We start from the raw sequence: 22,583 nt of genomic DNA on the forward strand, positions 1-22,583 counted from the left end.
GAGTTTCGCGCCTCTGCGGCGCTCGTCTACGCGACAGCCTCCGCGTTTCCGTCCGACCTGCGTCATCGCCGGCGAGGAGCACCTCCCGACTTTGACAAATCTTAAGATGCCCCAGATACCGGTGAACGCGGAGAATTAGTAATGCGCGTGGAAGGGAACGCATGGTGCTTCGGAGAAGACCGCTTAAAAGAGAACGACGCCTTCGCTGGCCATCGCAGTGGAAAGACGCCTCGGTCCGTGAGAAGTTGGTCGTCTCGATTCCGTTGGCACATGGGCCAGTCAGGGGGACCTCCGAAAGAATCTCCCCCATCTTTCGTTCAGCCCGGAAAGAAGGGAAACGTGTCACTGACCGACTAGTGACAAGCTACACAAAAAGAGCGCATGCGCCAAGTTTGCCCCCACCCCTTTCTCTCTCTCTCTCCCTCCATCCCCTCCTCAATCTTGTGCCGGTACGAACAGCCATTAGGAAGCGAAGAAGGGTCTTCTGCGCCAGTCGTCCACCCCTTCGCCCTTTCTCCCGCTGCTGAGCATTTTTCTCTCCCTCCGACGGCGGTGCCGGAAAAAAAAAAAAAAATGCCCTCGGCGGCGGGGCAAGTGGGCAAGTGCATACAGACACCTCCTCACCCTCTGAGTCCCCCTCGCCACCGGGGCCGTGACGTAGTTGCCGCTTTCGCTTACCTTGCTAGCCGACTCCAGTAGCCCACATTCGCAGAGAGTGGTCGGACGTTGTAGGTTCCGGCCGTGTGTCCGCTTGCCCCCCTCCGTGCGCGCAGTCGGCGTAGCCTGGCCGCGGAACAACTTGACTTTGAGCAGCGCTGTACTAGCGTGTTACGTTGCTCCACTTCGCGCTGGGATTTTACTCACGCTCTGCGCTTTTCTGCCGCAAACCTGGATTACTAACCAACAGCGGTGTTCAGCATGCCCAAAGTATTCTTGGTGCGAAAGCCTCGGAGCCACCGGCGGCGCGCGTTGTCGACTTCGTCTACGGTGACGCCTCCGCCGAGCCCGCAGGAACCGACGCAAGAACCGACGCAGTCACGGACCACCTCGACATGTCCGCCGTACCAAGGGAACCTCGTCATCGGTGAGTGTTTGCACTGTCTTCAAACTTGCAGTCTCTGGACTTCGCGATTAACACGTTTGGCGGAAGCTACCAAATGCAACACAAGGGTGGTCCAGCTAGCAGTACTGTGCCACTTAATGCACCTGCACGCATCTGCATAAAGGATAACTAAAGCATACTAAAGGGTGATTGCGCAGCTTAATGCAAATTCACCCTCGTGACGCCTCCATCTGAGCACCTGTTTGTGATTCCTTCCTTCGTGTGCTGTTGGAAGACGAGCCGTCCAGCGAAAAGCGTGGATTTGGTTTCTTGCGTGCGTTCCTCGTGATCGGCGATTTCGCTGGAATGCAGAGCGGTCGCTCGCGAAGTACCAGCATCGCAAAGGATTACGCGGTCGCTGCCAGGGTGTTGCATATTCTGGTCGCATTCTTCGTAGAAGCGCGTGGAATAGGCGATGCGCTGGCGGGCCGCCGGCGTAGCCCGGAAACAAGAACCCTTTGGGTGCGTCGCGCGGCGTATAGGAGAAGCGGATCGGCGGAGATGGGACCTTGAGGACCGCGCGCCGCGTTTTCCTTGAACTAGGAAGCGAGCTGCCCTTGCCCTTGGTGCCGCCGGCGCGGCACCGGAAAAACACGCCGCGGTAAACACGTGACGCAACCGCGATGCCAGGGCTCTTCTCTCTTTTCCGAGTGCTGTTGCGTGTATAAGAACGACTGGAGCAATCGCGTTTCGTCTCGGAATCAAACGCGAGGCTAGGCCCTATCTTCGCCAACGGTCGAGGCGCGTGTCATCGCGCTACTGCAGCAGCAGCTATCGCACCGATTCGCCCTCCGCCTTTTCTTCTAACGGTTCTTGGCCCGCATCTGGTGTTTCTTTGCTGGGCGCGCACCAGATGTCCGTGCGTCTTGCGAAACCGCTGTCCGTTACGGGCTCCGCTATACATGTGTACGAGAGGGTCAGTTTCCCCCGTCTGGCCGTGCCCGCTTACCACCGGTTGTGTCTTCGCGCCCCGTGCATGCTAACGACGCACGCGGGGGAGGCATTGGTGAAGCGTTCCGCAGCGAATCTGCTTCCTGCCGTTGCGGCGTGCGTGTCCTGGGAGGAGGATCCAATTTCTTGAAATTTACGCTGTGGACCGCTCATTAGTAGGCGACCGCGTACTGAGGTGTGAACATTACCAAGCCTTTTGCTTTTCGGTAAGAAGCTTTTCGTGCGCGCAGTAGTACAGCTTTATCAGCCGAACCTATTTAGCGCCTTGCTCGCCGTTGGTGTGTCTTAAACAAAGTGGCGTGTTTCTGTAATCGACAAAAGCGCCTCCGGTTTGTTCGCTAAAACGGTTCCTGCCTGTCCTTGTTCGCATCCGCTTGCCACGCGTAATCGAGCGTTTCAAACGCGCACGTAGAACCGTTTCATTCGTTCACAGCAAAGGGAGGGAGGGTAACGAGTGGGAAGAAATTGGTTGCGACACTGACGAAGTCAGAGAGCCGTCGTGGCAGGCAATCTGTCTGCCCCGGGCAGCGAAGAAGGCGCGCAGCGTCACGTCCAAGTACGCGCGTGTGATTCGCGGGCCCCGCGCACCTACACGCGGCCAACGGGTCATGTATGGATATCGGCAACGGGGCGCGGAAAAGAAAGCGTCGTCGTCCACTATGCTCGGCTGCTGCTGCGGCAAACCGGTTGGCGCTGGCGCAACGCAAAACGGCTTGCCCGACCCTTTCGCCGCCGGAGGAAGGTGAAAGTGTAGCCGTTCATTGCCAAGGCCGGACTCACTCTCGCCGACCGTTCACTCGGCGCGCGCTCTTGCGAGGCATTCCGAGTGGAGGGTAACCTGTCTGCATTCGAGCGGCGTGACAGGTTGCGTTTGTCGCGCCGCTCGGCGCAGTTTCCGTTACTTTTTTGTCGTTGCGCCGGGGAAGGAGGAGCGCTGACGTGAGACGCGCTAACGACTTTCTCCTCTCGCGCAGGTTCTTCCTCCCTTTGGGCCTCTAGTTGTTCTCGATGCGCGACACAAAGGGAATGGTCGTTATGGCCGAGAGACCGAAACCATGGCGGGGCCAAAGTTGCATAATTGCGGATCCGTGCGGCGCGGGGCCGTATACTGAATTTAAAACTGGAAGCATCGACGGGTCATTCGTTCGTGACGTGATTTGTAAACATAATCTTATGGACCAAACGACGCCGTTGTCGCCCTGGTCGAAAGTTCCTTTTTTTCGCTCGGCGTGCACTTTGGCTGTGCAGGTGCAAGTGGTATGGCAGGAGCGCATAATCTGGAATATCGCTTTCACTGCCACGTAATTGTGTTTTACCGAGATTCTTGACCATCTGCCAGTCAAATGTCATAGTGGCAACGCGTGGTCGATTGTTTAGACAGCAGACCATTTTTAGAGACGAAGATGCGCTGAGCCGTGCTCCCTCAAGGGCTGCAGAAGATAGCGTCAACCTTTCCCTTTCCTCAAGAACCACTTATCATCATCATCAGATTCTTTGACCATGGCCGCACGCGTCGCAGGCTTACAACGCGACGCGGGCATTGCTACGATTCATGAAATCGACTGGCCTCAGGGACCGATTGTAGGCGTGAAGTGATGGACGACCGCACGTGTTCACACTGAGAGTACCTTCTTCCCTCTCTCCTTTCTTCTTCAACCCTTTAAACCCCTTCCCCCGTCTCGGGTAGCAAACCGGACGTGCGTATGGTTGACCTCCCTACCTTTCCCTCCTGCTTTGCCTCCTCCTCTGGCTGAAGGTAGTCGATGATTTAATGCAATACCGGATAGTATTGTACGCGGAAGGCAGACAAAGCACTAACTAGCAACTTTTCTACATTTGCACGAATGGGACTTGCTACAACCGTGAAGTTCGTGACGTCACACCTACTTCACGCAGTCTACTCATGCGCGGAGTAGATATTGCGTAGGAGTACCCTAAACGGCACATATGGTATGACAAGTGTTTTTCGTCTGTGTACAAATATCGCGAAAAAGGAAACATTGGAGACGTGCTAGCCTAGACGGGGATGGATGAGGCTGAACCCTTTAAATCGGGTGGCGGCACACGCTAAAGTTCCTATATAAGAAAAGTACCGCCATCTACTCTTTCCTCCGCCGCCTCCTCTCCTAAAGCGCTTGCTTTTTTTACTTTTTGCTTGCGAAAGCCAAGTCGACGGTGGCGCACCTAGAAAGTCCAGGTTGAAGCTTTCAGGCCGGGCGCGCGCCGGCGACTGCAGCTGCGCAGAGGACTTTCAACATGGCTCTGAGGCGAAAAAAAAAAAGAAAATATAAAGGAGTGAAAAGCGCGCGCTATCGTCGTCCAATCGGAGATACAGGAGAGAGAGAAGCGGCGTTTATCAAAGGATGGCGGTACTTTTCTTGTATAGGGACTTTAGCACACGCCACCTAGCCGTGACACCTAGTGGTGCTTTGAGCAAACACAGCGGGATATAGATGGCGGTGTTGCACGCCTGTTCTGTTCGATGAATGCATGTATCCCTGCATAAAAATGCATCCCTGATTATGATTAAGCTCCAAGCAAGTCTTCGTCAGCCTAAGTGAGAAAACGGTCGGTTGGGAGATTGTAAAAACATTGCATACTTGTTAAAACGTAAGATGTTGCAAACAGTGTGTTAGCTACCGTTGTGGTTCACACTTGGCTACGATAACGTAACTTGGCTATGAGCGTAGTTGATGGACGCAATTTTTTTACGTTGCTTGTTTTTTTTTTTCTGTTTTTTTTTTTTGCCACGGCATTTTCCATGTGAAAACAGCAATCACTCGACAGCTCCAAAACAGAACACGGTCGTCCACTTCGCGGAAGGTTTCTCTTATTGCACAAAATACGAATAGCGTTTAGCGACCAAACGACCACTAACAATGGTGTTAATACCCAACCACGGAACTAAACCCCAACTAAACTGCTAACTAGATTACCTTACCCCCCCCCCCCCCAAAAAAAAAAAAAAAAAAAGATAGCATCGATAATTTATATGCAGCTCATGAAATTTAGGAGTATTAGAGGCCTTGATGATTACATTTGTGTATTCTAGATTTTTTTTTTTGAGGGGGGGTGGGGGAGCGGAGGAGTCGCTTCGAGAACCGTGAAAGAATTCTTTTCGTACCGAAGTACTGTGTATGCGCTGTGGCAGCAAATCATTGCCTTGTATGTTTTTCCCTGCCAAGACCGACGTCCGGCTATCTTTAGTTTATTTGATAGCAGGGACAGCCGTACAGGGTCTTGTTCCAGGAAGAGGTCAGTGTTCTGGAAACGATAAAAATCGCCTCGCAGTCGCGGGTTGCTTACGGTTTTTCTTATCAAATGTGCAAGGCCGCTGCTGCCTGCTCGCGAATTCCATAGGGCCGGCGTGAACAGTCGCCCCAATCTTTTTTTTTTTTTTCCTGTAATCTGCTTAACCGCGTAACACAGGAATGGTATGCTATTTTGGAGCTCTGCTAGGCGACTGGCGGAGTACCAGCAATGGGTGATGGAGTACTGACTCATACGAAGTCTTCGACTATTCATTTGTTGCGTTCAATGTAAGACCTAAACCTTACGAAAAATGATGGCAAGGCTGAAAGAGCCTTAAATAATTTACTGTAATAGTTTTTCTATGAACCAGTTTGTTTCACAGGAGGTGTACGTGTCGTGACGTCATGACTCGGTCGATGGTAGCGTGAGCGATGAACATCGTGATGTTGTGGCGCTCGGTCGTCTGCTATATGCTGCTGCTCCTAACGCGGCCCGATGTAGAAGCATAACAGACCACTAAGCAAGTGCTGCAACGTCACGATGTTATGCTCCCACGTGACCATTTACTGAGTCATGACCACACGGCACGTACACTTCCTGTAAAACGAAAGAAACTGGTTCGTAGAAAAGTTATTGCCGTAAATTACCGCGCTCTGAGGCTTGCCAGTATTGTTTTCTTGTTTTGACGTCCAGGACCTTCATGGTCGCACAAGAACATGAAGTCATGTCAGTCATCCTTTAACATAAAATGGAATAAACATTGTAAAACTGTAACATAGGGGAAAAGGTATCAATGAAGAAGTCTGATACGAAGGTTCAAAGGATAGTGCACTCATTTTTGAGGCTAGGACATGCTGTCTAAGAACCCCAAGTCTGAGCAGGTGGTTTAACCAAGGTGAGGTGTGCGCAGCATCCAAAAATAACTTGGACAATTACTAATATTTTGTTACCTCGATTCCATTAGGAAGTCGTAAAACGGCGCGCTTATATTCGTCACGTTTTCTGTGTAGCGTTTTCACGTTCAACACATTTCACTCTCATCAGTTCAGCAGTTTCGGGTGAAAGCATTCCTTCCTTCCAACTTGAGCTGCTTATATATATATATATATATATATATATATATATATATATATATATATATACATATATACGGGCCTGAAATCACAACGCCTTCTTTTGCGTACAAAGTCGACATTACTCTCGACCCTGACCTCTGCGGCGCGGTTTTCTCGTCAGCCGGGCGAGGGAGTCTTTGCTTCCTTTTTTACTCGACCGAAGAAAGGGCGGCGTGAAAGTGGCTGAGCAGCTCCGCGATACCCATCTTCGAGACCCGACCCCCGAAAAGGCCACCGTATCGAGCCCACCCTGGGCGCGCTCGGTAACTTACTGACCCACAGGAACGACAACAACAACAGCGGCGACGGCACGCGCAGATGTCCGACCAACCGGTCAGTGCTTGAAATGCACCAGGAAGCAATTTGCTGAGGCGGGCGCGCGCTCTCCGCGAGCCGACCCCAGCTGCCCAGAAACGCGCGTTATACACCTCTGCGCTCCCCCAAAGGCACTGCCGCCGTGGCCACGCAGTGTCTTGTCGTTTTCTACAGCTGCCCGCCACCGAGGCAGCGGCCTTGCCCTGTTCGCGGAAGGAGAGCGCCGTTTTGCGCTCGTCTTCCTCCAGGTGGAAGAAGGGTGGGCTGGAATGCCTCTCGGCCGGAGCGCGCGGGTGTGAGCAGCGGTTAAGAAGGAAGCCCGCTGCTTCCTATAGTGTTCGCTTTGGCCAAGCGGGTTACGGCGTAGCACCCCCGGCGTTTCGCTTACGTTTCGCCTCTTCCCTCAGACCCTCCTTTTCTCGAGAGTGCCCTCTGGATGCTCACTTTACTCTCGGCGTGGCCGCCGCCTTCAATGGGCCGTTGGTTCTCTTTTCTGTTTTCTTTCCCTGCTTTTTATTGCCAGGTGCGCCGCCACGCTTATTGGCACCCTCGTTAACAAGCTACGCCGTTTTATTTTCATTTTTTCATTCTTTTTTGCCAGCTGATCATTCTGTCTCACCTCTGCCGTGGAGTGATTTACGATCCATGCCCGCCGCGTTAAGATTCCCGAGAGATAATTGTACTTTGTTCTTTAATTTTAACGTAATATTTTCCCTATTTAACGTACTTTTTTTTTCAATACGGGTTGCTGTTGTCACGCGCCAAATCATTTGCCTCTCCCGGGTCCTTCCTGTTTTCGTGGATATTCGGGAGAGATACAGTGCCGCCGAGTCAGCGACATCGTAACGGCATGCCGCAGTTTTCAAGCTCTGGCCCTGCTGCGTTGCCCTAAAAGCTGTCGGTTTGCAAGAGAAGGTAAACCGGTTAGCTTTTCTTTCGGCGACAATATAGAGGTGTGCTAAACCGCGAGCTGGCAAGAACCGTTCTTGAGAGGCTTCGGGGTGGTACCGTTGTCCTTTATTTAACGACTTGTGGGTCTCGCCCGCGGGAGTCCTGCGGCTACTCGTCTGCGCTAAAGCCCCTCGTCTGCTGTCTGGGCAGCCTCGTTGTCTCCATCGTGCGCGAGGATCTCCAGGAAACGGGCAGCAGGGACAAAAAGAAAAGGAACGGTCGGTGTGTCGCTACCCTGGCGACAGAGCCGGTCCGGGGCTGCCCCTCCCTCTGTTCCTCTCCCTGTTAAGCTCACTTTCTTTAAGGGGGAAAACAGCCAGACCGTTGAGTGAGCCTGCCTTCTTTGCTACCTGCTTTCTTGGCTGTTGTCCATGCGCCCGTCGTCGTGTCGCCCCGCTCGACGTATCCGGATTTTTTGCATTTTTCCCAGTCGGAGGCGCCGGTGCTTCGTTGAGCGCGTTCCGCGAACGGTTTCTGACGCGCGCTTCGGGACTGCGGGGTGGTTGCCGCTCGATGCTTTTGTTTGCGTTCAATGGCCGCCGAGCTCGGACCCCCCTTCCCTCGTCGTGCGGCTCCACGTGTCCCATTAAGAAAAAGCCTTTTAACTGTCGGCGGTCTCCTTGTGTCAGCGCGCAGTCGCGTTCCTGCCGGTCGCCCCTGGCTTCTTCATGGCGCATTCTTGTAAACTTTTCTCGCGGGAAGCTGAAATCCCTTCCTCAATATGGCCTGCCTTTCCCGTCGTTGTTTCTAAGCGTCAGTGACTGAAATGAGCCGGAGTCTGGCACTCACGAGCGACGCCAAGATCGTGTGCTGCGCCGCTTTGTGAATCGTTCTATAACCGCACTTTCCGGACGGCACGCTGCACGGAATGGGTGTACATCAGGTTGTGTTTACGATACATTATTGTCGTAGTAAAAGCCGCTGCTGCCCCTTGTCATTGATTTTGCACTGGAGTGAACCGTGAATGAGAGCCATGGGGGAATGACGCAAGAGAGTAACAACGCCAGTTCTCGGCCGTATGCGTTTGCTGCCTGTCTTCCCATGCAATGTTTGTGCTGTGCCACCTAGAGATAGCCAGTTGCGCTGTGTTCTCCTGCCAGTGTGCTCACGCGATCGTCTCCTCCCTTTTCGCGCAGATTTGGGATCACCAGCCTCCAGCTGCGGGCAGCGGAGCAGTCCACCGATGAGTCACCGCGGCAGTCCGCCCGTGTCTCCACCGACGCCCCCATCGTCGAGCGAAGGCGACAAGGGCTGCCAGCAGAGCAGCGATGAACCGTACCTGTCTTCGGAGGATTCCTCCTCCGAGGTGTCCTCCACGTCCATCGCGTACACAAACTTCCTGTGTAGAATGACCATTCCGCGGCCTCCTCCAACGTCGCACCCCGTGCCGCTGCCGCAGGACCCGCGGCCCATGCCCCCGTGCCCCTTGCGCGTTCCTGTCATCCAATCGCCCATCTCCCGCTACCCTCCCTCGTCTGCTCGGCCGCTGATCGTGCCTACTTCCATGGACATGCCGCTGGACGCCCGCATCAACGTGCCCGCCGCCTCGCCCGAGGCGCACCCCCACTACCAGCCGCCCACGTCTCCCGTGGAGCTGACGCGGCGCACTCTGGAAGTCCTGCCTGCAGCCATTTCCGAGAAGGCGATGTCCGACGACGATGCTTCCCCCAGGCCTGCCGGTCAGCTGACGGTCAGGCTAGGCCTTCTGCAGCAGCGGCTAGGCCTGAACGGGGACTTGCCCCTCGAGTTCGTCAATGGCGGCCACGGCATCAAAAACCCGCTCGTCAACAAGACCGGCCGACGGAACAGCGGCCAGCAACCGTCAGCGGCAGTCGAGTCGCACGACTCGAGCAGCAACCAGAGCTCTGGGTCAGTGGAGCCCCTCAGTCCTCCTCAGAGGCCGCTGCAGCCGCCTGTGCCGCCACCACCGCAGCCGCAGCAGCGGCCGGTGCAGCAGCATCAGCAGCCCGCAGCGAGGCCTCAGATCAGCAAGTTAGTTGCATTGTTGATTGTGCTTTGTGCCACTTTCACGCGGCGAGCGCGCTAGCGGTTTTCAAGCTGAGCTATAACCATAATGCGGCGCATTAATGGTTTGGGTGTGTCTGATGATCTGGCCTCAATTGTAGAGCCTAATGATATGCGAAACTTTTGGAGGGTCCGCGTGACAGTGGCACTAGTGAACTACTTTATTGCAGCAGTGTCAGCCTTTGTGTGTTTCGCGAAAGGCGAGGTTACGCAGGCGTAACGTAGCTCGAAATACATCTAACGATCGTTGCTTCCTTTCTTTCATAGGCTTTCGTGCGAGGAGTGCGGCAAGACTTTCGGCCTGCAGCGGCTTCTTAATCGCCACCTGAAGTGCCACAGCGACTTCAAGCGCTACCTGTGCACCTTCTGCGGCAAGGGCTTCAACGACACCTTCGACCTCAAGCGCCATACAAGAACACACACCGGTAAGAACTCGACTTCCATCTCTGGGGTAGCTAGGTCTTACCTACAATGTCGCGTGGAGTTATTACAAGGACTGGGCATTACCTTCAGGTTTAGCGCTGTTTCCTTCTCCAAAGAATAATGGGCTTATAACTGCGCATTGCAAAGCCTTGGCTGTGGGGAGCAGCAAATTGTGCGTCTAATAGTCTTGACTACCCCGTCTAGCGCTGTAGTCTTTTCCTTTGTCGAGTACAAAACCATCTAGTGCAGTAGCACTGTCTGTGCACTACTTTGCTTTGCTACGCTCCTATATCACTAAACAACCCGTTTTTTTTCTCTCTCTCTGTCTTTTGCCACAGGTGTCCGCCCGTACAAGTGCGACATGTGCGACAAGTCGTTCACACAGCGCTGCTCGCTCGAGTCTCACACGCTCAAGGTGCACGGCATCCAGCACCAGTACGCCTACAAGGAACGCCGGGCTAAGGTCTACGTCTGCGAAGAGTGCGGCCACACGACGAACGAGCCCGAAGTGCACTTCCTGCACCTCAGGGATCGTCACCCTTTAAGTCCAGCTCTGCACAAGTTCTACGACAAGAGGCACTTCAAGTTCTCCGACGGCACTTTCCCCATGAACATCCTGCGCGTGCCTCATTCCTAAACTGTCTCTCTCGGGCGGAGAACGTGTCCCGCCTTTTATAAGGCGTCAGCCACGTGGAGCGCCTTGGCGTACGTCCTCCGTCGGCGAGTGCGCTTCGAGCATTCGGCGATAGCGGAACACCGCACGGTGCGCATTTTAAAGGGACACTGAAGGGCAAGTCAGTTTAGACCACTTAATTGAACCCTCAAAACTCTTTTAATTCATTTTTCATGCCATTCACGAATATTTTATTTTAGTTAAGAAAAGAAAGCTCACGTGTTGCTTGAGCCAAAGCATATTTTTTTTCTTTATGAAATTAGGCGTAATAAAAGCAGAAATGTAACTAGAACATCAAAACCAAGTACCTAAATAGGTACTGATAGGCTAGTTGTTAATCCGTCGTTTTGTTATGCAGCACACGGAAAAAAAGGAAAATCATAGCTAAACAAGCCAACCAGGAAAAAAAAAAAAAAAAACGAGGCATAAAATTGACGCTTAAAATCCCCAGAGGAACACATGAAGTCGCAGTGAGCTTGCGCGCGAACTTCATGACGGTGTTGCCACCCTATTTTACGACTTCGCACGCCAGCTCATCTCGTAGAGAAATATCACTTTGCTTGTGCGTAAACTAAATTTGCGAACATTTTTTTTTTTTTAACCTACTATGCCTCTTTAGTATCCCTTTACGCTGCGACATCAACGCTGCAAGCCGGACGCGCTAGCGCCGAAGATGGGTTGCATGTGGCTGCCGCTCATGACTGTGATATCTGCACCTCACTTCTGTAAATACACAGCCTTTCGGGGCCTCATTAATTTATGTTCCACCACTCATTCCCTCGCAATGTCTTTCCGTCATTTTTTTTTTTTTCTTCGCATCAAGTCGGTCGCTGAATGTCATGTGATCCGTGCCTTTCGTCTTTGGCGCATGTTTTCTTGTCCAAAAAAACATGCATCGGATGTTGCGGTGCAGTACAAACTTGTTTCTGTGAATGTCTTGTTCGTTGTAAATAAACTGTTCATCTTCAGTCACTACCCTCCTGTTTGTTCTAGTAAGCACAAAGTTCTTGCCGAGTGCCTTGTTCAATCAGCTGGGGCCATATTTTATAAGGATTGATTCCGAGCGTATGCCTGTGTGCGCACGGAAATTGCCGCACTGAAAGTCCATTTATCGTCCCAAGAAGAGAAAATGAAAAGTCACTATGGTATGGTTACATCTTTATCGAAAGAGTACCCGACCGCCTCGATGAAAAACAGTGCATTTTTTATCTATTGCTTTCCTCAGGGCTCCAAAAGGCTTTCACTAAAAGTGAAAGCCTTTTGGAGCCCCGAGGAAAGAAATAGACAAGAAATCCACTGTTTTCGGATTCAACTTTTACGTCCGACAACCATTCCAACCCAATTCTCATCTTCATGTTATTCATAAAGCGGCAATAGTCATAGAGCGTCTTCCCATGTTCATTCATAGACGTGCATTGTTCATGTTCAATAAACTGTCATACACCGGGTTACTCTGTCTGGAATGCATTATTTGCTGTGCGCGGAAATCGCAGAGACGGTTTTAGCCCCGTGGGTGCTTGTCTGGTATTACATTTACAACCGTGTCTTGAATAAAATTGCATTTCTCTTAAGCAGAGTTCCAGCATAAAACAAAAGTGTACATACGTTCTGGGTACGCGCGAGCGGCGCATGGCGGCTCCAGCGGTCGAGAACTGGGCTTGGGGGCAAATAGAAATACGCTTCCTAGGGGCCTGCGGTGTGCCCTTACTAATTTTAGGGCACAGCTGATGCCAGTCACTGAATTAAGTGGGGATGTTAGCATGGTAGCAGGACTCGTATGAAGTATAGCATGCCACGACACGGGCCAAAACATGCCATAAAGTGAAGTACACGAATACAGACATACGAAAACACGCTCAAGTAAGCAAATCTATACGCCAGATTTTCTGCTATTCTGAATGCACATAGACGGTGAGGCAGTTACATCTTTTGATTCAAGAGATTTAAGGTTTTGAGAGCCGTTGCCATGACATTGGCACTTGCAGAAGTAAACAGATACCCGCGAAATTAGGCAGGCCACAAGCGGCACGCGCTAGGCCGCCTAGGCGGTCATGTAGGCTCCATACATATCGCGCGCTCACACGCAGCGCCACGCTGGTAACAGCAGAAATGCGCGCATATCTCTACAACGAACAGAAAACCCACTATGCCTCACTACATGCCACTCCGCGCTTGCTTGGGCCGCTGCAGGCGACGCAGCTACAATACACTGTAACCTATATTCTCCTAGACTGTAACGCAGCTGTATGTGCTGGGTGGATGCTATGGGCGCCCCTTTGAAACGGGGAGGTGGGTTGCGCCACCAATCTCTAGTTCTTATTTTCTCTAGTGTCCTACCTATGCTAAAAAACGCACAAACAATTCCCCATAGTGACATGTTTCCGCGCCATCTATGATTTGCGCCGCAAAGCAGCACGTTCGCTGCTTTGTGGCGAGCGTGCTGGCGCACAAGCTACAAGTTCAGAGACAATGTATTGTGTGTGTGAACCCATGTATGATTATAATAACTTATTAAGCAGAAGTACTACAAAATTAATGGATAAGAATACAGCAAAGTATACTGAAAAAAAATAAAGGCACAAGATAACTAGATGGTTGAGGCGTCAAAATGTTCGAGGCAGAGCTGCAATGTGCCTGGGATATATCCTGTGAAGCTCTTCCGCAACACGTGATAAGAGGGGCAATGCGCACGTTGAGATCTCGAGCGGCCTGCCATCTACGGCCGACTTCGTGTACGCCGGAGTAGCCGCACGCGTGCGGTCGTGCGAAAAATTGCACATATCAAACACTTGCGCACAAATTTCGGTTTAAACTGTGCACGAACCGAAATTTGTGCACCAGTTGCCCGATATGCGCAATTTTTCGCTCGAGCGTAAACAGTCCCTAAAGCCCCTTTACGCCGGAGCCATCGACAGCGCCATCTAGGGCCGGGCGCGTGCGCCGCATTACGTTTTAATGCGAGAGCATTATATGGATCATGAAGCGGAAAATCCGGCGGCGACCTCGGAGATGGTACACAAAGTCACGAGGTCACAGCCGATCAACGGGAGGCGTGCGCCGCGTAGGCGCTGGGTTCCTTGAAGCCCCACCAGGTAGCGCTCACCTCCGCGCATCCGGGTGAGCGCTACCTGGTGGAGGCAGTGAGCAAAATGATAATGGACGGTAAAGCCCCCGACGGGTGGAGACTGAGCAGGATGAGCATGATATATAAGGGAAAGGGGGACAAAGCCGACATAAACAACTACCGTCCCATAACAGTGACGTCAGTGGTTTACAGGGTGGTGATGCAGATTATAAAGGACACACTGCAGGCATGGGTGGAGAGCGAGGAGGTGCTGGGGGAACTACAAAATGGGTTCCGAAAACAAAGAAGGTTAGAAGATGATCTGTTCTCATTGACACAGTGTATTGAAATAGCAGAAAAGGAACACAGGCCATAGCCTATGGCTTGCATTTCTGGATATCAAGGGAGCCTATGACAGTGTAATCCAAAAGGATGTGTGGGACATACTGGGCACTCTAGAGGTGGAAGATGGAGTAAGAAATCTTTTAAAAGATATCTATAAAAGTAACAAGGTGCTTATAAAATGGGAAAACAAGGTATCTGGGCCTATAGAGATACAGCAGGGGCTTAGGCAGGGGTGCCCTCTGTCACCTCTGTTCATGCTGTATTTACAAGGATTAGAGAAAAAATTAGAGAGGAGCGGACTTGGCTTCAACCTTTCCTATTTCAAGCAAGGAGAATGGATTAAACAGTCATAACCAGGACTGATGTATGCGGATGACATTGTACTTATGGCTGACAGCAAGGAATACTTGCAGAGATTAATGGACATCTGTGGTAAAGAGGGAGATAGCTTAGGTTTGAAGTTTAGTAAAGAAAAATCGGCAGTCATGACTTTTAATGATAATCAGGGCAGCGAGCATAGGATACAGGAGGCTACGCTGGAGGTGGTGGATAAGTACAAATATCTTGGAGTGTGGATAAACAATGGGGCTGAGTACCTAACGGAACATGGAAAATATGTGACGGCTAAAGGTAGCAGAAATGCAGCTGTAATGAAAAATAGGGCACTGTGGAATTACAATAGGTACGAAGTGGTGAGAGGGATTTGGAAAGGGGTGATGGTCCCTAGTTTGACTTTCGGCAATGCGGTCCTGTGCATGAGATCAGAGGTTCGAGCAAGGTTGGAAGTTAAGCAGCGAGGGGTAGGTAGACTGGCTCTGGGAGCACACGGAAATACACCAAATCAGGGGGTACAGGGTGACATGGGATGGACGTCATTCGAGGGCAGGGAAGCCAGCAGCAAGATAGAATTTGAGGAGCGATTGAGAGAAATGGCAGAAAAGCGGTGGGCAAGGAGAGTTTTCAGTTATTTGTACATGAGGAATGTTGATACAAAATGGAGGAAGCTGACCAGAAAACTGTCATTCAAATATTTGGACTGCAAGAGGGGTGCAAACCAGGAAACAGCAGTTAAGAAAAAGGTTAAGGAAACAGAGAGGGGTCTGTGGAAAACAGGGATGCAGACGAAATCAGCACTGGGAACATACAGAACTTTCAAGCAAGAAATTGCCAAAGAAAATATCTACGATAATTCTAGGGGAAGCTCTTTGTTGTTTGAAGCCAGGACGGGAGTATTGCGGACTAAGATGTACCGAGTCAAGTACCAAGGTAGACACGTTGTGCTGTGCGCGTGGAGAAGAAGAGGAAACGGCTGAACATCTCATACTTTTCTGTAAAGGGCTTAACCCTACAGTGCAAAGCAACGGGGCTGATTTTTTCAAAGCATTGGGGTTTAGTTTAGGGACAGTGAAGGCAAAATAGACTTTAAGCGGGTAGAAATAACCAAACAGAGGTTATCTGATTGGTGGATAAAATCAAGGCAGGGGTGAAATTTCACCCACCACAAAGTACAAAATATGTTAATAGTCATGGCTAGGTGGCGTATGCCACCGCCCGGTTTAAAGGGTTCAGCCTCATCCATCTATCCATCCACGGCGGGGCCGCCGTGCGGGGAAAGCAAAGAACAAACAGTAAGCTCGCCTTCGCACATAGCGTTCGCCGCAAGCGTTTCCTGGTAAAGATTGCGGTTGCATAAGCTGCAGTTGCCGGGAAACTCTGTGGCCGGTCTATATATGTATAGTGCTGCGCGTCGCGGCGCTGCCAGTCGGTGGGGTGATTTCGGTGAGCGCTGTGGTGCGCTCCGATGGACGAACGTTTGATTTCAACTTCTCAGTCAGTATATGAGCCCGGCTCCTTTGGACGTCCACGCAAGCACGCGAACGAGGCCGAGGCGTTATCGGAGAGACGTAGCAATGCTTTCGCAGTCATCCACGTAGGGACACTTAAGTGCCCTTGGTTTTTCTTTTTTTTTTTTAACTACTCGACGGGAGAAAAGTTGGAACGCCTTTTCAGGCGAGTCGGCGGTCCTGTTAATCTTACTCCGTGGCTCTAGCCACTAGGTCACAATCGCACTCTTTTTCCCCTTATTACCCGTAAATAATGTCAATAATGCATAGTGAACGTTATCAACATTTCATTTTTAACACAAACGATCGAAAGCGCTATGATACACAGTCCAATGAAACTAAAAATCGGGCAAACAAACACAGCACCAATCGCACGTATGCTTCTATCGTGCCAACGCCAGCTAGCTCTTTGAGATGATCACCGCAGTGTCACCAGGCCTACGAGCACGAGCGCGGAAGAGCGCAGCCTTTACGCCACAGTAATGAAAAGGACAAATTTATAATCTCATTACCGCTTCACGAAAGCTTCACTTCTCATAGAATCGAATATGTGGCGGTCGATCTGCATATTCTTTTTTTTTTCTTTAAGAACGAGCTAAGTGTAAATAAATACACATCAAGCGCCGTTACAGTTACTCAAAAGGAGGAGGAGGAGGGTAGATTTTAATGAAGAGAAAAGGAGGAGAGCCCGGCCTGGAGAGCGTGTCTCTAGACTGTACATGCACTCCACCAGGCGACCTAAATTTACTTTGGATTAGAAATCTACCAGGCAGTGCGAAACAGATAGCTTTTTGTTGAACCGGAGCAAGTTATGGACGCTCGCTTAGAAACCATTCTATACATGTGTGCGGCAACGGTACCTCGTGCGGCAGAGATATGCTTCTTCGCTTGGAAGAGAGCGCGCGCACAAGTGATGCATTTGTATAGTTGAGAGGTATTGCAAGCAAACAGTAGGCTCTTTGGCCTGTCAGCAAGCTGTCGTTTGTATCGATGCGTGGCTAAACGAAAATTCGAAAACGTCAAATTCTCGAATACAAAACAACACGAATTATTACATTCGCATTCTAAATCTCGTACCGTATATACTCATGCAAGAGCCGCACTTTTTTTATTTCGAAATCTTGACAAGGTGCGGCACTACACGGGGGTGGGCCATTGTGGTCTAATGGCCGTATGCAATACCGTTGATTTCTTTGTGCAACGAGTGAACGCTGTTGTCTACGTAACGCATATACTTGTTCACGCAAGCACGCCACGCAGCTGGTCTATTGACCCTTTTCGCGGAGCAGTTTGCTCTACAGGAACGAGATGGCGCTTTCGGCCGCGCGCCATACGTTGCCTCAGCGAATGCGCACGAATACGAAACCATTACTGCTTCTACCCTGCTACTGTGCGATCAGCTGTCGAAAATTCAACTGGGTGTGCGCTAATGCACTGTGCCCAATTCATACTGCAAAATGTCTAACGATAATTAGAAGACGTGTGCGGCAGTTCGCTGCAAAAATAGTGATTCACATATTAATGAATGGAATCAACCTGTGTCGCCGCTGCTACATAAGGACTGCCTGTGTTGCCGCCCTTCGCGATGCACGGCTTTCCTCAAGGATAAAAAAATATAATTCATCCGCCTGCGCGGTATAGCTAACCTCTAAAGAAAGGACTTCAACTCTGGAACGTCGGCACTTGGGGGTGAGTACCACTCGATCGTTACAAAATGAAGTAGTGCCACTTACTGGCATAGTAAGCTTCCCGCACGCTATCTACACACATCCACCCTTACTCGCACGAAAACTTACGCCCCTATCGCCAACGTGTGAGTGAATAGGCGCACACTTGAATCAATGTGTCGAAGCATGAGTGACGGCGACTACACCGACAAGACACGAATGTTGGAAGCTGGACGTTTCGTGACGGTCCACAGAGCAAGCGAGGGACTAGCGATAATATGTCTTTGCTACGAGCTACCGCAAAGTACCGAACATTTAAATTCCAAGTTTGTGCACAGCAAGAACAAATTTATCGCAGCAGAGCACACCTGCGAGTGATTACGCTGAAAATAATCAGATAGTGGCCGCACCGAGGAACTTTACTGAGTCAGAAATATGACAAGCCGCTGGTTCAAAATGTTTGTCAAATAAAGAACGCAGAGCACACTGATCTCGATTTAATTCATAAGCGGAAAGTTTGGACAGCTTGGAATACATTTCTAGCCCCGCTTTTAGTACAAGCACCGTATACGCTGCTCACGCCGTTTGGACAAGGCGCAATGAGCTCTGAAAGCACGTACATGTCCTCTAAAGCTGTGGCCAAAGCTTCGTGTCATGCACGCAGTCACCGTCTACGATACGCGTCGAAACAGCGGTTTGCTGCGCCGCGCCGGCGTCACGCGCTTGCATTGTAAACGCGGAGGCAACGGAGGCGGCTGAGGCAAGCAATGGACGGGTCACCACGTGATCAAACATGGCAGCGCCCACGGGAGCGCCGCGAAAAGGGTCAATAGGCCTCACCATTGTCGCTGTCATCGCTGCTCAGATTCGGTTCGGTAGCACACTCATGGATATATACAGTCGTCCTCAGTGCCCTCCATGGCGTCATATGATGACTGTGACGTCAAAGCTTTTTATAACGATGCCCGAAGACTGCGCACGCCACACGCTCAGAGACAAGCGCAGACGCTCTTATCGGTCTTTGAATTCTTTATTAAGCCGAAAGCCTTAGATGTCTCATGGGTCGAAAAATCCGATGTCCGGCGTTATGGCCAAATATGCATGGTGCCACCAGAGGTTCGACTCCCTCTACTTTACCTTAATTAAAATATAGTTAATTAAGGCACTCGAACTCATGACCTTTGGTGAGAGTCGAACCCTTGACCTTTGGTATTAATTATCATCATCAGCCTATATTTATGTCCACTGCAGGACGAAGGCCTCTCCCTGCGATCTCCAATTACCCCTGTCTTGCGCGAGCTGATTCCAACTTCGCGCCTGTAAATTTCCTCACTTCATCACCCCACCTAGTTTTCTGCAGTCCTCGACTGCGCTTCCCCTCTCTTGTCACCCGTTCTGTAACTCTAATGGTCCACCGGTTATCCATCCTACGCATTACATGGCCTGCCCAGCTCCATTTTTCCCGCTTAATGTCAACTAGAATATCGGCTACCCCGTTTGTTCACTGATCCACACCGCTCTCTTCCTGTCTCTTAATGTTAGTCCATAGATTTTTCGTTCCATCGCTCTTTGTGCGGTCCTTAACTTGTTCTCGAGCTTCTTTGTTAACCTCCAAGTTTCTGCCGCATATGTTAGCACCGGTAGAATGCAATACGATTGAATACTTTTCTTTTCAACGACAGTGGTAAACTCCCAGGCAGGATTTGGCAATGCCTGCCGTATGCACTCCAACACAATTTTATTCTTCTGTTAATTTCTTTCTCATGATCTGGTATTAATTAAGGTACAATTAATTAAGGTGGAGTTAATCAAGGCACTCGAACCCACGACCTTTGGTGGGAGAAAACAAGTAATAGGAAGTAACAACGCCTTCGAATGAGAATGTCAAGTAATTTAATGAATGTCTCTTGAGTGCGCAGGCTTTCGCCTTCATCATCTTCAGCGTATGCTAAAGTGACTGTCAACTTTTTCAACGTTTTACAGCGAAGCTGTATATAGCTACGATCCAGGGATTCTTTCACATCCGTAGACAGAAAACTATCGTCATCAATGGCTCATACCTCCGCAAGCAAGCAAAAAAATGCAATGGCTAAGCCAGAGGCTACAAGCACTCCTCAAAGTGCAGCGAACAGTGGATACATTCTTTGGAATCACGCATACAACATATAGATCAGCATATATGTTTCAATAAACAAGCTCCAAAAAGCATCCGAACCACATAATTGATGATAAGGCGCTCGTGATAGCGATGCGAAGTACGTGCCGCACAAGATTCCCGGTAAAGATAACTGTTGCGCAAGTTGACGCCAGCTTGCGACGTGGGATGTGACATCCCTAGCCTTTCGTATATAAAATAACCAGCGTAGCAACTGATTTCAATGTTGTTGAAGCACCGCTATGGGCGGGGAAGGGTTGTCAAAATTACCGTTACTCCCATTCATATACCATTACTCTAACATAGCACTACTGCCATTACTCTAAAGCCGTAAAGCATTACATGAGCAGTTGTAGAGGTGGTTTAGCGGTTGCAGTTATTTCTTTATCGTTTTTTTTTTTTTTTTTTTTTGGGCTGCCATGTAGGGAGCGCGGCTCTTACGTGAGTGTGGCCCTTAGTAGAGCATATACGGCACACTCCTAATTTATCAATGGTGGTATAGTGGGCAGCGCCATTGCCCATCCAAATGACTCAAGGCAGAACAGTAGTGGCCTCGCCACACATGTCGAAGAGCTGTCGAAATACTCGCAGGGAAAGCCGTCAGACCTCGAGATAAACATGGAACTAAAGGCTCTTTCCGTGCCTCGCCAACAATGGCGCCACAAAATACATCTCATGTATAGGGTAACACATTTTATTGCTCGCGTAAATCGTTCTTGAAGTGAAAATGAAGCGTCATCTTGCGTTATCCGACATCTTTCCTGTGTCATATATATAGGACGTATAAACGGAAACGTTGACTCGGGACGCCCGCAGAAGGCCATGGGGGTAAGAAAACCCCCGGTTTGCATAAGCAGCGGCACGTGCCGAAGCTTTTTTTTTTTTTTTTTTTTTTTTTTTTTTCAAGTCGAAGCCGATTTCCCTGGGGTTTCTCGAAAAAATACAACCGGGTGATTCGAAGGTGTGGGGCGTACGCGACCGTGGGCACGCGCCGCGTGTCGAGGCCGCGGTAAAACGACACCGGTGCGCGTAGATGCGCGCTCACGTCTGCGGTACAGGGAACAACGGACCAAACTGCCACCAGACAAACGCACTATAAGGGGCCGCGTTTCTGTAAGGCCGCCTCACGTGCGGCCAGGTGCACGGAACGTGCGATCAACGGTGCGCGAGGTTCCATGCGTGCAGTGCACCGTCTCCCGCTTTGGGCGCGCGAAAACCGCGAAAGGCTGGGCGCGAAAAGAAAGGAGACGCCCCGCGGTTTGCTCATCCGGCCCGGGCCCTGGGCGCTCGAGCTGGCACCTAGCGGGAGACCACGGCGGCTGACGTACGCTTTCAGAGAGCGTGATGCGTTGTCTGTTCATTTTATCCCCACTCCTCTGTTACGTGCTTTGCGGTCGCGGCGTGAATCCGCAAGCGACGAAGACAGCTGCGGAGACGTGCTAACGGACGGCGGTGAAACCGCGGGCCCGAACCGCGAGCTCCAGCAGGTATAACGGTCTTCAGAAAAGTCCGCCCCTTTGCCAGACGAACGGAAGCGTGACCTTCGAGATTACCGGTTACGAAAGACTGCATGGCTACTCGGTTCAATTTTTGTTTGCTTGTTTTAATACAAGGGGTTAGATCTATATTGTGTGGTGTTATGAATGCGCCGAGTTCAACTCTTCGGAGCTTCACGCACGTGTGTAAATGGCAAGGTGTGGAGAGTTGGGCGAGCTGGGTGAATGTCTGTTTGAGTTCGTCTCGGAAACCAAGAGACGCCGTGATGTAAGGCTCCGGAATAATTCCGAGCTTCTGACTCAGCCTGTGTGCGCACTGAAATGGTCGTGTACACGAGCGTTCTTGGACCTGACCTCCCTCAGAATTCGGTCGCCATGCGCACGTGCCGATAACGTGCAATCATATGTCTTGCATGCTTAAAGAAGCGCACACGTTGCACGAATACATAATCCCATTACTGAGAACAACAAGCGTAATTATACTTGGAGCATGAAAAATTTTATTTACAGATAACAAGGTTATATAGAGAAGAAATAAGTTGAGGGCGCCTCCAGTTGTGTGCAGGGGCGGATCCAGGTTTTTTTCTGAGGGGGGGGGGGGGGGGGGGGTCAGCTTCTGTCAATGATGATGATGATGATAGTAGCCTTTATCATTTACCGAAATTCACCGTTTCTGCTCACGATAAACCCGCGTTTTATACGGCTAGAGCAGCACCTGTAGCCTACAAGGCTTGAGAAGGCAAATCACTTTTTCTTCTTTTTTTTTTGTATTTATTGCCAAGAAGTTCGCGCTGCTTTTATTCCCCGGCCGCCACTGTCATCATGAAAACGAGTGTTACCTCGCGCCATCTAGCCCGCCGTGGTGGCTCAGTCAGTTCAGGCATTGCGCTGCTGAGCACGAGATCGCGCGATCGCATCCTGGCCGCGGCGGCCGCATTTCGATGTAGGCGAAATGCAAAAACGCCCGTGTGCTTGCGTTGTAGTGCGCGTTAAAGAACCCCAGGTGGTCAAAATTAATCCGGGGCCCTCCACTACGGCGTGTCTCATAATCAGAACTGGTTTTGGCACGTAAAACCCCAGAAAGAGGAAGAAGACCTGTAGCGAAGCCAGGTACGGTTTCTCTGTGCTTATAGGAAAAGGACGTTACCCAATACAGCCATGTGCTTGGCGGCTGTGCCTGATCATGCAGGTTGTTCAAAACTAAG

General features: G+C 50.7%; 1 protein-coding gene across 1 annotated transcript; it reads left to right on the forward strand.

Annotated features, from left to right (window-relative positions):
• The first annotated feature begins 680 nt into the window (after positions 1-680).
• LOC119449477 (transcriptional regulator ovo) lies at positions 681-11,185 on the forward strand. The gene is made up of 4 exons (XM_037712658.2): positions 681-1,084; positions 8,823-9,678; positions 9,979-10,136; positions 10,473-11,185. Exons 1-4 carry the CDS (start codon positions 919-921, stop codon positions 10,769-10,771), a joined length of 1,479 nt encoding a protein of 492 aa, XP_037568586.1. The 5' UTR covers positions 681-918; the 3' UTR covers positions 10,772-11,185.
• Positions 11,186-22,583: the final 11,398 nt, after the last annotated feature.

The sequence above is a fragment of the Dermacentor silvarum genome, chromosome 4 (assembly GCF_013339745.2).
Source record: "Dermacentor silvarum isolate Dsil-2018 chromosome 4, BIME_Dsil_1.4, whole genome shotgun sequence".
Lineage (NCBI taxonomy): Eukaryota > Metazoa > Arthropoda > Arachnida > Ixodida > Ixodidae > Dermacentor > Dermacentor silvarum.

Excerpts from the sequence above, each read along its gene's own strand:
- LOC119449477 (XM_037712658.2), top strand. The coding sequence starts at position 919 with ATGCCCAAAGTATTCTTGGTGCGAAAGCCTCGGAGCCACCGGCGGCGC. Across the intron at positions 1,085-8,822 it reads CCAAGGGAACCTCGTCATCG|ATTTGGGATCACCAGCCTCC; the intron begins GTGAGTGTTTGC and ends CTTTTCGCGCAG. Across the intron at positions 10,137-10,472 it reads CCATACAAGAACACACACCG|GTGTCCGCCCGTACAAGTGC; the intron begins GTAAGAACTCGA and ends CTTTTGCCACAG.